This window comes from Metarhizium brunneum, chromosome 1 (genome assembly GCF_013426205.1).
Source record: "Metarhizium brunneum chromosome 1, complete sequence".
In the NCBI taxonomy this organism is placed as follows: Eukaryota; Fungi; Ascomycota; class Sordariomycetes; order Hypocreales; family Clavicipitaceae; genus Metarhizium; species Metarhizium brunneum.
Window position 1 is genome coordinate 1,339,200 of NC_089422.1, and position 14,036 is coordinate 1,353,235.

General features: G+C 53.8%; 3 protein-coding genes across 3 annotated transcripts; 2 read left to right on the forward strand and 1 right to left on the reverse strand.

Moving 5' to 3' along the window:
- Window positions 1-170: 170 nt before the first annotated feature.
- Znfx1_1 (NFX1-type zinc finger-containing protein 1) lies at window positions 171-6,213 on the reverse strand (the record flags this gene model as incomplete). Its single annotated transcript, XM_066129564.1, has 4 exons — window positions 171-1,541; window positions 1,659-1,884; window positions 2,426-6,139; window positions 6,203-6,213. The coding sequence occupies 4 exons, from the start codon at window positions 6,211-6,213 to the stop codon at window positions 171-173; spliced, it is 5,322 nt and encodes a 1,773-aa protein (XP_065985734.1).
- Window positions 6,214-8,639: 2,426 nt separating this feature from the next.
- On the forward strand, window positions 8,640-10,502 carry G6M90_00g004180 (uncharacterized protein; the record flags this gene model as incomplete). Its single annotated transcript, XM_014686584.1, has 3 exons — window positions 8,640-9,039; window positions 9,145-10,337; window positions 10,410-10,502. 3 exons carry the CDS (start codon window positions 8,640-8,642, stop codon window positions 10,500-10,502), a joined length of 1,686 nt encoding a protein of 561 aa, XP_014542070.1.
- An 883-nt stretch (window positions 10,503-11,385) lies between these two features.
- On the forward strand, window positions 11,386-13,785 carry G6M90_00g004190 (uncharacterized protein; the record flags this gene model as incomplete). Its single annotated transcript, XM_014686585.1, has 1 exon — window positions 11,386-13,785. The coding sequence occupies one exon, from the start codon at window positions 11,386-11,388 to the stop codon at window positions 13,783-13,785; it is 2,400 nt and encodes a 799-aa protein (XP_014542071.1).
- Between the last annotated feature and the right edge of the window lie 251 nt (window positions 13,786-14,036).

A 14,036-nucleotide genomic window follows, 5' to 3' on the forward strand; every position in this document is an offset into this window, starting at 1 on the left:
CATACGTATTTCGGCAATACCTACATGAGACAAGTTCCTTTTTGCATAACCGACGCCAACAGTCGAGTGAGCCCTCGCAGCTTTCCTCTCCGACATCAACCACCATCTCAAGCCTTCAACCTCGCCGGGCACCACCACATTCCAAAACACACAAAGCTGCCAACTGCAATCTACAGCACTATCCTCCCCATTCCACGCGTGATCTGATTGAGCTCAGTGGCCTCGCCCACTCCATGCACCAGCCTGTGGTTCCGACCGCCGATTGGAGCACCGCACTCGGAGCATCGCGCCTCTTCCATGGGCCTCCCACATTCTCCAATCGTAAAGGGATGGCCGTTCTCACAATAATACCATCGCCCCCCGGTTCCTATATCCCCGGCCATGGCCTCGACAATATTACGCATCTCCTCTTTGCCAAGTGTTTGGTACGACCCATGGAGAGAGCTCTCGACAGCGTCAATCTCGCCTGCGAATATCATTGTAGACGGGTACATCTGAGCCATCTCCCTGGCTCTCTCTAGGAGCGCAAACCCATACGCCTGTACGTCATCCTTGTCGGGCGCAGCGCCGCCTTCGAATCCCGGCGGCACCGAGCAAGCATCGACCTTGCATGACAGCGCGCAAAGCTGGGCCTCGAATATGAGCGCCTGGACCTCTTCTTTGGGGTGCACCGATTTGTTCGCGATCTGGATTACCTCCTCGCAATCCCGAAACTGCTGCGTAAAGTCGAGGACAAATTTCACGGGCAGCCGAGCCCTGCCGTTGCACCGGGCGAAGAAGTCGTTCAAGATTGTCATCTCGCACTTGAGGAGCAGCGTGCGTGCGAGAATGTAGCCCTTCATTTGAATGACGGTCTCGTCGAACCTGAATTCCTTGTTTGTTTTGTGCTGGCGGTTGGCGTGGCGGACCAGGTCGGCGACTCGTTGGAAGGGCTGCTCATCTACCTTGACATCGTTGGCGAAAAGGCGAATATCCACCCATGTTGCGAGCAAGTCGCCGTACCGCTCGCTCAGGGCGTGTTCTTCCAGACAATCCAGATACAAAAATCGTAATACTGACGACTTGGAGCGTTGGAGCTTCGCGCGGGCTGTGGCGGCCCCCAAGACCTCAGCGTCGCCAAGGGCTTCTTGCTCCTCCAAGTACCTCGAGGAAAGTAGTCCATATTGCTTGTGCGACCAGGAAATAAACTTCTTTGTGGCCTCGTCGAGAATCGCGCGGCGGACGATTCGGCCGTATCTTGCAATGTTTCGAAGCGACCCTCTGCACGTGGCGCAAACACGCACCCCGGAGCCGTCCATCGAGAATGGTTCAGACTTTTTGAAGATATTGACCGGCATGCGATTTTCATCTGTGTCATAATGCGACATCATGTCCATTTGACCATCCATGGAGGCCACAGTCAGGAAATGGCCACAGTCGGGAAAGATGCATGGATCTTGGTCGAGGTCAATGTCTTGGTATTCCTTCATCTCGAGAAAGTCCACGCAAACAGACTTGATGTCTTCAGGGGCACAAGATTGACAAAACTTGATGTCTGGACACTGTTCGCCGCAAAGCGATGGGCCTAATTGGAGATTCTCTATTAGCATGGAACGTGACAATACAAGGCCTGATCCCCAGACTGCTATACAACAACACCATCGGCGAGCTCAACTTACATCGATGTCCACATCCAAGCATCTTTTCACATCGTCTTGAACATGGTACCCAATCGCAGGGTACAGCACAGGGCATAGAGCACTCAGCGTGTGGACAGAAAGACTGGCATTTTCCTTCTGCGCATGGCACACAGGGCTGATGGCACAATCGGCTGCATTGCGAATGGCCGCAACGCACCTCGCAGGGCTCCTCGCAGGGAGGGCATGATTGCCCTTCATGGCACTTCTGGCCGCAATTATGTCGACATGTTGAGAAGCCCCGGCCGCATATCTGCTTACAGGGCTTGTGCAGGGTGCGAATGACAATTTTGTTTGTTCGAATGTTGCAGTCGAAGCAGGGTTGTTTGCAATCATGTCCACATGGAAGATGCCCGCCGCAAGAAGCATCGCAAACATAATTCTCTCGGTTCACATCTTGCCAACACACAACCACCACTTCATGCTCACACCCAGGGACGGTTTTGGTAACCCGCACTTCACACTTGATCGTCGTAGGGTCCTGCACCTCCCAACATCGCGCGTGCTTGACTTCATGCCCACAGGGTAATGTGATATTGACGTCTTTCACGAGAAACGAGCACATTTGGGGGCAGAGGTCGCCGCACCGCTGAGGACATGGGTGGTCGCAACCCTTCATTGAGCGTGGACATGGCTCCCCACACTTGACAGCGTTGTGAAGGATTTCGGAATGGCACCTCCCCAGGCAGGGATGGCCGCATTTAAGTCTCATTCGACAAGCAAGATTGCATCCGCTCTCTGGCGCATACAGAAGGAAGTCGTCTGGCTGGCTTACCAGGATCGGTGTATCTGGATGGCGCGGACACTGAAGTGGGATGCTTGTGCCAATGTTTCCTTGTGCGTCCATAATCTTGATCACGTCATTCCACATGGGCACATTTCTGTATGTGTTGGAGTTGCCGATGATGTACATTCCATGTTTTGCGCGAGACAAGAGCACATTGATTCTGTTGGGCGTGCTGAGAAACCCACACCTGTTTTGGGTGTTGCTCCTGACGAGCGAGATGACAATGACTTCGGCTTCCTCGCCCTGAAAGTTGTCAACAGTGGCGATTCTGATGGTTTTGAGGAGAGAGCTTTTGCTCGCGTTTTGTGGACTCGACGTTGAAGAAAGGTCCACGTCAATCTCCAAGGCCGCCAGCTCATCCCGGTCCCTTTCATTGAGAGAAATCTCAAATATCGAAGCCATACGATGACGAAGCCTGTGAAGCTGGCCCAGGTAAGGGGTCAACACCGCTATCTGCCCTTGCTGGTACTCGCCCTGTCGGACAAGATGAGACACAAGCGCCGTTGTCATCTCCACTTCAAAGTCGTTGGAGTGAGATGTATTCAAGGGATCTTGCACAGAGGCCCCGGCTTCGAGTTGTTCATGATGCATCCAGAATAGCCTTTTCTTCACGCCAACCACCTGAGGATACATGTGGACGCCCTCGGAGTCGTTGAGATCCGGATACAGCGTCGGTCTGATGAGTGCCGAGATCGATGGGTGCATCCGGCGCTGTGTCTCCAAAGAGCTGAATGGGAAACGGGGATCCGTAGCATGCGGCGGTATGACTAGTCTCTCAAACAGTGACATGTCCAAAGAGTACTGGACACCGCACGGATTGGTGCTTTGCAGCTCATAGTTGTTGATTTGAGGCCGAAGCTGCAGGTGGTCACCAATCAGGATCGCATGCTCCAAGGACGGAAGCAGGGCTGTCAATATGTGAGCTTCCAGTACTTCGCCTGCTTCTTCGCAAAGCAAAACTTTGCTGCTTAAACTGCGGAGGAGCTTAATATTCTTCGCTAGGCCGGTCGTTGTAAGGCCTATTACGTTGGCCTGCCCAAGGCAGCGAATGCTCACCTCGTTGCTGACCTTGGACCGCTCCTGGATGTGTGCCGAGTACTCTTCATGGAGCTCAGAAATCAAAAGTATAATGGGATCTCTGATTCTTTTCATCCAGTATTCAAATAACACCAGCCTCTCGGGCTGGTTCATCTCCCACAAATCCGACTGCTCCAGGGTGGGAATGTCTCTCGGCACAGCGTCGACATCGTCTCCTGTACACAACCATCTTTCAAGTTTCTGTTCCGGCTTGTGACGCGTGACTTCGATCCATCCATCTTCTTCTGGCGGGAAGATACTTTCATATTGATGGGGGTAGTTCTCCAGGAGAAATGCTTTGAGGGTGCCCCAGGTTTTGCAGTCCGCCAATTCTTGAAGAGTACAACCAACTGCTTGAATAACTTGCTTTATACCACCCTCGGCTTGACCTAGCTTTGCGGCTTCCTCTTTTGTTTTTTTAAACCGCTTGACGATGTTCTGCAGGTTGAGATTTGTCATTCTATCCGACTTTGACTGGGAACCCATTCGTATTACGCCTTTTACCCCGGCATCCAAAAGATGCTCAAGCAGTTGATCCAAAGCATGATTTGTGTAGCACACACATAGAATCGGTCCTAGCTTGGCCCGTTTCTTGTTTCCCAGCAGCACCTGGATGATCTTCTCTCCGGTGTAGCTCTTGCCAGTCCCAGGTGGACCCTGAATGAGAGAAATTTCTCTAGACAAGGTGTTCAAAAGGGCAGCTGATTGCGTTGCATCAAGAGTTGAACCTGCCGCTAGTTCACTAGAATCTGGCAAGTTTCTAGGAGACACCAAAAGGCCATCCTGGAGACAGCTAAGATCAAAATTGAACCCCGGCTCCCTAGCATAGCCAGGTGGCTGAACGACCACTTCAGCCCCAGCATCTGAAGCAGGAGCCAATATCTGACTGAAGGGTATATCTTGATGTTTATACATCTGTTGAAGGGCTGCGAGTGTATGCCTAAACGAGTCGAGGAGAACACCGGGAAACTCAACGAGGTAGCGGCGTCGGTGTTGGTCGCTAACACCATACCACTGAAGCAATTCCTTTACATCTTCGACTTTATCCTCGACAAGTTGCAGAGTAACAAATAAATACTCTGGGTCGTCTGATAGGGTGTAAACTTGCTGTTGGTCTCCTTCATCAGTGCTTACCATTTTGTCTTTTGGTCGTTGAAAGCGTGGTTCACTCTGGCTTCTCAATGTCGACTGAGAAACAACAAAGAATTGGACTAGACCGGAGGCAGAAATCACACAGACAAGTGCACCAGCCTGGAGCCTACGACTGCGTTGCCACCACTCTTCTCGTTGTTTCTTGGCGAGTTTAGCGACAGCCATCAACTGGCTACAACGAACCTGCAGTTCGAGGCCACCATTCCGGCGAAAATCGACCTTCATCGGGACGGGATTCTCGTATGTATATGTTCTCAGGGTGTTCTTGACCGCGGTCTGCGCCTCCTGGGGCCTTCTCAAGTGTTCAAGTACATCTCTTACTGTATCTCTGAGCTGGCCGACTGTATCCTCGCGCAGGAGGCGGAATTCTCTGTCGAGACGGCCACGAATGCCTCCAATGTGCCACTGAGAGCTGTCGCTGGTGGGGAGATATTCTTCTCGAGGCGACATGATTTCTTCGCAGGTTGGAAGAATGCTGATTTTCGACATGTCTGCAAAATCGTTGTCGTGTCTTGGCCCTTCTGCCGACAAGGTCCCGGGAAGATCTCTGCGCAATACGAATTCCTCTCTCACAACTGGGTCCCTTGTTGGACCAGACATTTCGGGAATGTCGTCGCCGACTTGCAGCCGTCGCCTGATATAATCGATGTACTTCTCAGACTGTAGAGTGGCAAAGGTTTCCTGCCCCTCCGAGATTGTGGCAACGATTTCTGCAAACTGGGTGGCTAGTGTAGCGAAGTTCTGGTTGACGATGTTGATAGTATTGCAATCGAGAACTTTGGACAAGACTGCGAGTGAAAGTTCTACCGCCGACATCTTGGATACGATATCGGTTGCGTCGGGCCACTCTGTCACGAGCAGCACCAGGTATCCAAAGAGTCTGTTCATGCGAGACCCTCCAACTCCAAGAATAAAGTTAAAAATCGTCATAACCTCTTGCTCCAGAACGGACGAGTGGATAACTCGGGGGTGAGTGATCAACTGGAACAGTGGCTTCACTTCTGTGTTCCAGAAGGTGATGCTGGGGTCCATCTGAAGAGCCACAGCAAGATGACGTTCGACAACGTCCTTTACGAATGGAAGGCCTTGATCGTTTGCGAGGCGTTTAATAACCTCTTGCGACGAACCGACGTCCCCTTCCATGAGCTCCAGGCCCAGTTTAAAGAATCGGCTCACGACTGCCGGCGGCGGGCGTGAGGCAGTAACTCCATTGCCGAGTAGACGCTTCCACTCGCGCAGTTTGCCGTCGATTCTCTGCGTAGAGACTCCAAGTCCATTATTGTCAAAGAAACCTGTAAGTTCAGTTGGAGGCTCCTTGGCCAACTTCGCGGAGGTAGCTGGATGCTGATAGCGGCATCGTTTGCCAAATTTGCAAGTACCAGTTCGCTCAAACTCCCAGCATGTGCCAGGGTGGTTATTTTCGTCTACGACCCTTTGAAAGGATTGACTACAAGAATCCAGATGTTAGTATGGGTTGTGACAGCCGCTCAATATTGGGTCAACCAAATACCGTTTGTCCATGTCGATCTACAGCTAGATAGGTGCTGGTAGACTTTCAGCACGAGAGACGGTCAGCTTGTAGTGATTTAGTTGGTTTTGCATGGAAACGAAAATGTGCTACGAAAGCTAGATGGAAATTTTCAGGAAAAAAAGGGGGTAGAGGAAGGTGATTTTTTTGTGTTGAGGAGAAAAGCAGTCAGCAAAAACTTGCAATTTGATGGGAACTGTGCTGGAGCTGCTAGACACGAGAGGTAGCCCATTCACAGTCCCTTAGATTCATCCGTTTGCAAGTGCCCACGCCATCGTTTGTAAATCCAAAGTGAGCTGAAAGTGAAGTTATACCATGGCTACCACTACCGTGGTTTTCCTAGCTGGTGGCAGCTGGTGGCAACTGCCAGCATTTTGCTTCCCATACTTATAGACGTATGTTTTGCTATAATATTCAAATGTCAGTCCAGAATTTGGTCACCGTTTTCAAATGGCCAATAAGCTGGGATTGTAAACTTGTGAAGCTATTTTCGCGAACAGTCTCGAGATGTGCATGACGGTTGAGGGACCAAAAAAATGCAATGTAGCCCGTGCTAGGTCCGATGGCAACGTGGGCCTTTTTCATGCGTATAAACAAAGCTGTTGCATTCAGACCCCTTGAGCTGCTGCTACTACTACTGCTGAATTTGACGTTGCTGATGCTGCTGCTGATGCTGATGATGATGATGATGATGATGATGATGATGATGAATTTCTTGGAGCCCCCGTCTTTTTACAGGGGTCTTGCCAGGGGCCGCCTACGGCGCGAGATGGAAAGTGGTCCGGTGCCCTTTGACACAAACAGCACGGCCAAGATAATCCACCCAGATCGCGAAATTCCCAAGCTAGCCAATAATAACAATTGCAGTACATCTGATCTCTAGGTACTTAAGTTACTACGAGGATACTGCTACTTATAACACTATATTTAATACAAATAATATACTTGATTCTAAAAATATTATATAATTCAAGTAAAAATACTTGAGAATCTAGTCTCTAGTCAGTTTTATAAAAGGTGTATTAATTCTGATAGTGTATTTACTCTTTAGTGTAACTGCTATAAAGTTGGCATGTGCAAAATGTACCAGACCTGTGGGGCGGCCGCCCATCAAGCAAAATCTAGTCGCCCGCTGTTGGAGTCTGGTGGTTTTGATGGATGCAGCTATTATGTGGCCGGAATCAACGTGCCAAGAGTCAAACTGGTTAGAATACAAATAGAAGTCTTATTACTAGAGATATGTATTGAATTGAGTCGGCTTCCTTCTTTTTATTATCAGATTTGACCTTTAAGCGGTCCTTCCATCACATGGCTGTCCTTCTGGATCCGACTGGGTTCCAGGACCTGCCGAGAAATTTGAGCAAATTTCGAAACAGCAAAAGCCATTGATCTCTAGAGACCAGCAGCACTAAAACATCAATTGATGCTATCCGAACCCTATCTACTGGACCAGACTGCAAAACGTATAGGGAGCATGTAAACTTTCGACTAAACCTTTCCCAAACTGGGCTATAATACTACTTCCGTATTACTAGCTCTCAGGCAGGAAGTTGGTGGCTTTGGAATAGTAACTGCCTAGTATGTGTAGTTAGTAGTCTAGATTACAACTGGACGGATGTCGACGTAGTGCTTCAGTTTGCATTTTGCTTTCTTTTGTCAACTACCCCTCACCGCCCGAATGTATGCGCCGAGTACGTTGCCTTTCCGCGGTACTAGTACAATGCAAGCCTAACCTGCATGCCAGACCGGATCCCAGCGGGATGATCCTTGGAGAAGCAATTGAAGGCTCTAGCGAAGTATCTCCCGCTGCAAGGCCCTGGAAGCCCCAGCAGAACATTGAACACGGTGATTGAATTGTCGAATCGACCTTTCTTTTGTGGTACATACTTATGTAGGCTTAAAGTGATACTGCTTATGCATCGGTCATAATCCTTGGAATACATTGTTGGAGCCTTCGCTGTGCTCCAAGGGGATCAAATAGCTTATCTCGTGGCACCAGGCGCAGGCAGCCCAATCTCAATCTGGACATTCAAAGCGCAGTCCTGCACTCCATGCGTCCGAGCCAAAGCTCTTTGGAGGAGGACGCCCACTCGAGTCTCGCGTCATTTCCCGCCTCGGGCATGCAGCTTGTAGCTTGCAGCTCACGGCTCACGGCTGACGGCTCGAGGCCTGCAGCTCGTCACAAGTCGACGGCACAGATCAGCGCTTGGTTCCCCCACTTCAATGTTCCGTCTCCGTTGGCCTCGGAAGCCCAAAAGTTAAAACACAACCCAAACCACCATCCATCCGGGCCTTGGAGAGCGCCTCTTGTCATCAACTCCTGTCGCGGATTGCACACCAGACGCACCTGTCGCCTGGGCAAGCATCTAACAGCCCAATCGTCCTCACCAAGAAACCGTCCCTCCGTATCGCCCTCATCATGGGTCTCCTCGAATCGCTCGACTCGTCCATCACGGATCTGTTCGGCCAATGGAACGGCTACTCGACCGCGTTGGCGACCACGCTCGTCGTGCTCATCACCTATCGTATAATGTCCGCAACGGAGCCAGATGCCCACCCTCTACTGCTCGCCAGACAGTCCATGCCGTCGTCGGTCCGCAAGGAAGGCGAGAGTGCTGTGTACCGCTCGCAGTCTGCGCCCCATGGCATGGCACTCAATGCTGGGTTGAATGTCAAGGATCCTGGTGCGCCCAAGTTTTCGCGCGGACGGGATGGCGATTTGCGCGATGTCTGGAGAAAGGCAGTCAGCGGTGATGCCGGTGCCAGAGGACGACTGTTAACTGTGTTGGGATCAGAGAATGTGATCGAACATAAGATGGGTGCGTTGCTCTTTTTTTATCTTTCGTCCATCTACATTCGCCCATCACACTCCTGCTCACGGTCAACTTTTGCCAAGTACATGTTTATGCTAACGCCGTTTGTAGACGACATCAATCGCCAGATTAATATTATCGGCCGGTACATTGCTGAACAGGGCTCCATCAAAGTGGCCATCTATCTCCCCAACTCCATAGAACATCTCATCACTCTTCTCGCCTGTTCGTTTTACCCGAACCTCACCGCAGTCCTTATCCCCTTCGATGTCAGCGAGTCGGAACTCATCTCTATGCTCCGTCGCTCCGCTGTCGACACTGTTGTCACCGCCACGGGATCATTCCCTCTCGACGCTGTTGTCAATGCCTACCCGTCTCTCCGGCAGCTCATCTGGGTCGTTGACGAAGGCAGTCGCCACATGGACTGGAACGATGTCCCCGAGGGCATGGGCTCGGCCGTCAACGTGACTACCTGGCAGGACCTCTTGAACGATACTCCTGCAGCAGCTGGAACCGAGTTGCCCGCTTCTGAGGACAGTACCGGCGCTCCGGGTGACATTGTTACCTTCTGGCAAGGTAAGCAGGGCGAATTAGAAGAAATGGTGCGATTTACGCAGGCGAACCTGGCTTCGGGCATATCTGGTCAAATCGCAGCCATTCCCACGAGAGAACGCCTCACTCAGGCTGACCTGTTCCTCCCCGCGGAGTCGCTCTCCAACATGCACACACTGACGCTCACTCTTGCGGCCTTGTACTCCAACTCTTCGGTGGCATTCAACTCGGTGGCTGGCCGATCGCCAGATCTCGTTCTGGCCACGCAGGGTGTAGCGCCTACCGTCATTGTCGCCAGCCCAGCAACCTTGCTTCGCACGCATGAAGAATCCACTCGCCGCCTCGGTGGTGGACTAGCCAAGCTCTCACACTCCCTGGCTACCAGCACTCTCACACAGCGCGGCGTCCACGGAGGTACAAACTTTCTCTCTGCCTTTGCGGCCGGGACTCGCCCTCGCATTGGCACGGCACCTGGAAAGTTGCGTCTTGTGTATGTGGCGGAGCGTGTTGGCGGCGACACGCCGCTGCTTTCAACCCAGATACTGTCTGATTTGAGAGTGTATACGGGCGCAAGGATAGTGTATGCCTTGACTGCGGCGAGAGTCGCTGGTGCGGTTGCACAAACCGCCTTGTTTGACTACCGGCTCACGCCTGGCATCGAGGCCCATTTTGGCGTCCCGCCGTCGTCAGTTGAGATTTACCTCAAAGACACGGAAAAGCACAACACTACGGACGATATCATCGAAGGCGAGGTATATAACCAGCTCACCCGCTCCCTCCGCCCACTAGTGGATTAATAACGATGGCTAACATTGGATTTGCAGATTGTGGCGCGTGGGCCGTGTGTCTCTGGTGGCGAAGCCCGTCTCGGAGTTGCTGGGAAGATCAATGATGACAATACCCTGTCCTATGTGTAAACCTGCTTTATACCCAGCTTCAATAGCGGATCTGGCTTGAAATTACGCATTTCTCGAACCTGTCGGGATTTTTTTTAACCCACTCGGCCGTGCATCTGTCAACGAAATCACCATGTCACTTCCGTAATAACCACTGACCTGTCAAGAAAAAAAAAATTGCCAATCTCCCCCTGTGTCTTACTTCTTTTGCGGCCCCCTGGTCTGCGTAAAACCCCAATCGCCAGGCCCTGTTCACACCCGCGGCTTGACGTCTGCGACGGCGACATTGTCGACTGGAGGTCCTGCGGCAGCGACGGGTGCAAAGTCCCGAGAGCCCATTCGCTGTTTAATTGGCATATTGGCAAGGGGCCTCCCTAGTCGCTGGAGAACTTCCAACAGGGGCCGATTGGTATCCTGCAACGCCTTCTGCCAACGACCAACGGCTGCCTTTTCATCCGTTCTTCCAAAAGGACCCTACGACCCTGAAGGGACCCTGTGTCGGTTGGACAAGTTCAGCTCGTCAACGCCAACGCCTCGGGGACCCATTTCATCGGAGAATGAATTTTACACGCCCAATAAACTCGAGCTTCCTGCCAGTAGTAGTAGCTAGTGCCATCCATCTTCCGCCGGGGGGGAGGGAAGCGTGGAGACGGCGTGGGTTGACAAATTTATTGATCGCCACAGTACTCCATAGTTCCCAAACTGTAAACCAAACCGCTTGAACGACCTGTTCTTTTTTTTCTTTTGTCCCTTTCTCTGTACATTTCTTCTTTTCAATATTCTTTTTGGTCTAATTTATTATTATTATTATTATTTTTTACGCATGAAGCATCGTCCCATGTAAATCAGCAGAGCCGGGGAGAAGTGTAAACGCCATGGGCTACTGCAGACGACAAGAAACGCCATGAAGAAGATTTCGCGGATTTTGTCTCGGCGGCGGCCCGATGACGCCGCAGACTCAGACTCGGAACGGTCACGACGCCGCGCGGGCTCGCCCACGGCCATGCCTCCGCCGGCGGCCACGGGCTTCCACCAGCTGCCCTTTCGACGGGCCACCGGCAGCGAGGTCGCCCTGGCGAGGACGCATCGCAAGCTGAGCGCCGGCGTGGGCGGGGGCTGCGTCGTGGCCGACGGCTCCCGGGACGACGACGCCGGGCAGCAGAGCGGCCGCCGGGGGCTCCTCACCAAGACGTGTCCGCGGTGCGCGGCCGCCGACTTCCCGCGGCTGCTGGACTGGAAACACGGGCAGCCGAGGCCGTGGGTGCCGCTGTCGCATGTTCTCCTGCCGCCGCCGGGGCTGCCGCCGTCGCCGCCGTCCGATGGCGACTCGCAGAGGGGACTGACGCCGCCTGGCGCGCCGCAGTGTCCGTTTTGCGTCTTCTTCAGGGCCATGATTGGGCCTGTGCCGGCCGTGGGCGACGGCACCGCCAAGTTTCACCCGTATCTGAGGATCAGACGGGCGTTTGAGCGGCTGGATGGCGTCGGGGAGAGGCATGAGCTTGCTGGCTCCGTCATGATCGAGGTCATGACCAGGAAGAGGAGCCTGCCGTGGGGGTATCTCGTCAAGGCCGACGAGGACGAGGGCTGGTCGAGGTACGTCGAGGCGCAGGGCGAAGCGAGCATCAGAGCGAGGGTCGTGCCGGCCATGGTTGATCCTGCGCTGCCAAGGTGCTGGCTGGATTTCTGTAGGGAGAAGCACGCGGGCACGGCGTGTATGGCGCCCGTCGAGATGGTACGGGGGCTGAGGCTGGTCGACTGCACCGAGATGCGCGTCGTCGCAGCCGAGGAGATTCAGGCCCGTGGCGAGACGGACTATCTTGCCTTGAGCTATGTGTGGGCGCAGACGGAACTGGACTCATCGCCTGACGCTCCGTCTGATACTTCAGCCTCGACTCTCGGCCCGGATGGCCGCTTACCGGAAAGCGTGTCGCCGTTGTTCGCCGACGCCATCGCATTTACACGCAGCCTTGGATGTCGATACATCTGGATCGACCGGTTCTGCCTACCGCTCCCCGCTGGCGAGCGCCAGAAACAGGTCGACGCCGTGGGCGAGATATTCTCCCAGTCCCTGCTGACACTCATCGTCGCCGCAGAAGATACCTCCCTCGGCGGCATTCCCGGCCTCAGCACCCCCCGCGAGGAGCAGCTCTGCCTCAAAACCAAGACCGGCCTCTACGCAACCTCTCTCGTGCGGCCTGATCTCGAAGTCGCTTCCTCGAAATGGGCCTCCCGCGCGTGGACCTTTCAAGAGGGCCTGCTTGCCCGCCGCCGCCTCATCTTCACCCCGTCGCAGATGTACTTCCAGTGCCGCACCCTCCACTGCCACGAATCGCTCTCCCTACCTCTCCGCCTCGCGCCCTCGATCTCCCTTGGGCGCGTGTTCCCAGCCGGCGACGGATGCCCCCGGCAACCCGGCCAGTTCAAGGACCTCATCAAGACCTACATGTGCCGCGACCTGGCCGACAACGAAGGGCGCCTCGACGCCCTCCGGGCCCTCCTCCGAGAGTACGCGCGCATGGGTGGCCTTGCGGTGAAACATTTCCTCGGTCTGCCGCTGTTTCATCCAGACGACTTTGTGACGAACAGGGTCGTTAGCGAAACGGATCGCCTGGCCGCCGGCCTGGGGTGGATCTGCGACTGGACGGGGTCGGTCGAGCCGTCGTGCCGCAGGACGGCTTCGTTCCCGTCGTGGACGTGGCTGGCCTGGAATCTTCGAGAAGGTCTCACGGCCGCGGATAGCAAGTTTGCCTTCAACCTCGTGGGGGGTGTGTCGCCCATCCTGCACGGCGTCTCCGCGGCGCCCAGGATGGAGATCTCCGTGGGGTTCAAGGACGCCGCCGTCTTGTCGTGGGAGATTGACGGGGACGCCATTTCCAAGAAGAGCGAGGCCATTGCGTTTCTGCGCCTCGAGACCTTCTCCTTTGACCTGGAGTTCACGGTGGAGGAGGCGCAGGCGAAACTGGGGGACGTTGCGTTGGCGAGCGAAAACAGAGCGCTTGTTGAGGCCATGATCACGGCGTCCTTGTCGGGACAAGAGGACGGGGCGTCGGGGTTTGCGTGTCTGGGCGTCCTGGTGTCGGGGCGGAACTGGAAGGGGGGTACTGACTGTGCGGCCACGGCCTTGATATGCGGCAGACAGACGTCGGGCGAAGACGCTGGTGCGTGGATTCGGCTCGGCGCTGTGGCGATTGAGTGTGAGGCGTTTGTAGACGGCCCGGAGGAGGCTGTTCTGAAGGGGGTTGAGGTGGACGAGGGCCAGAAGAAGGACCTGAGTGTCCGGCTACGAGAACTTGACTTGTATTGATAACGGATGGACAGCGACTGACTTTCCTTGTACTACTTATGATAGATACCACATAATCAGTTATATACATATACTGCCGGTCTTTGCGGGTTTACGGATTATAAGCGTCATGACGCTTCAGTAGTATCATGGATGTACCACGCGAACGAGGGATAGACATGCTGCCAGTCTTGAACGGGCCACTATTTGAGATCAAGTGGCACTCTGAGAGAACTGAGGTATTGGGCCGGTAGTTACACTGCTGAAGACGA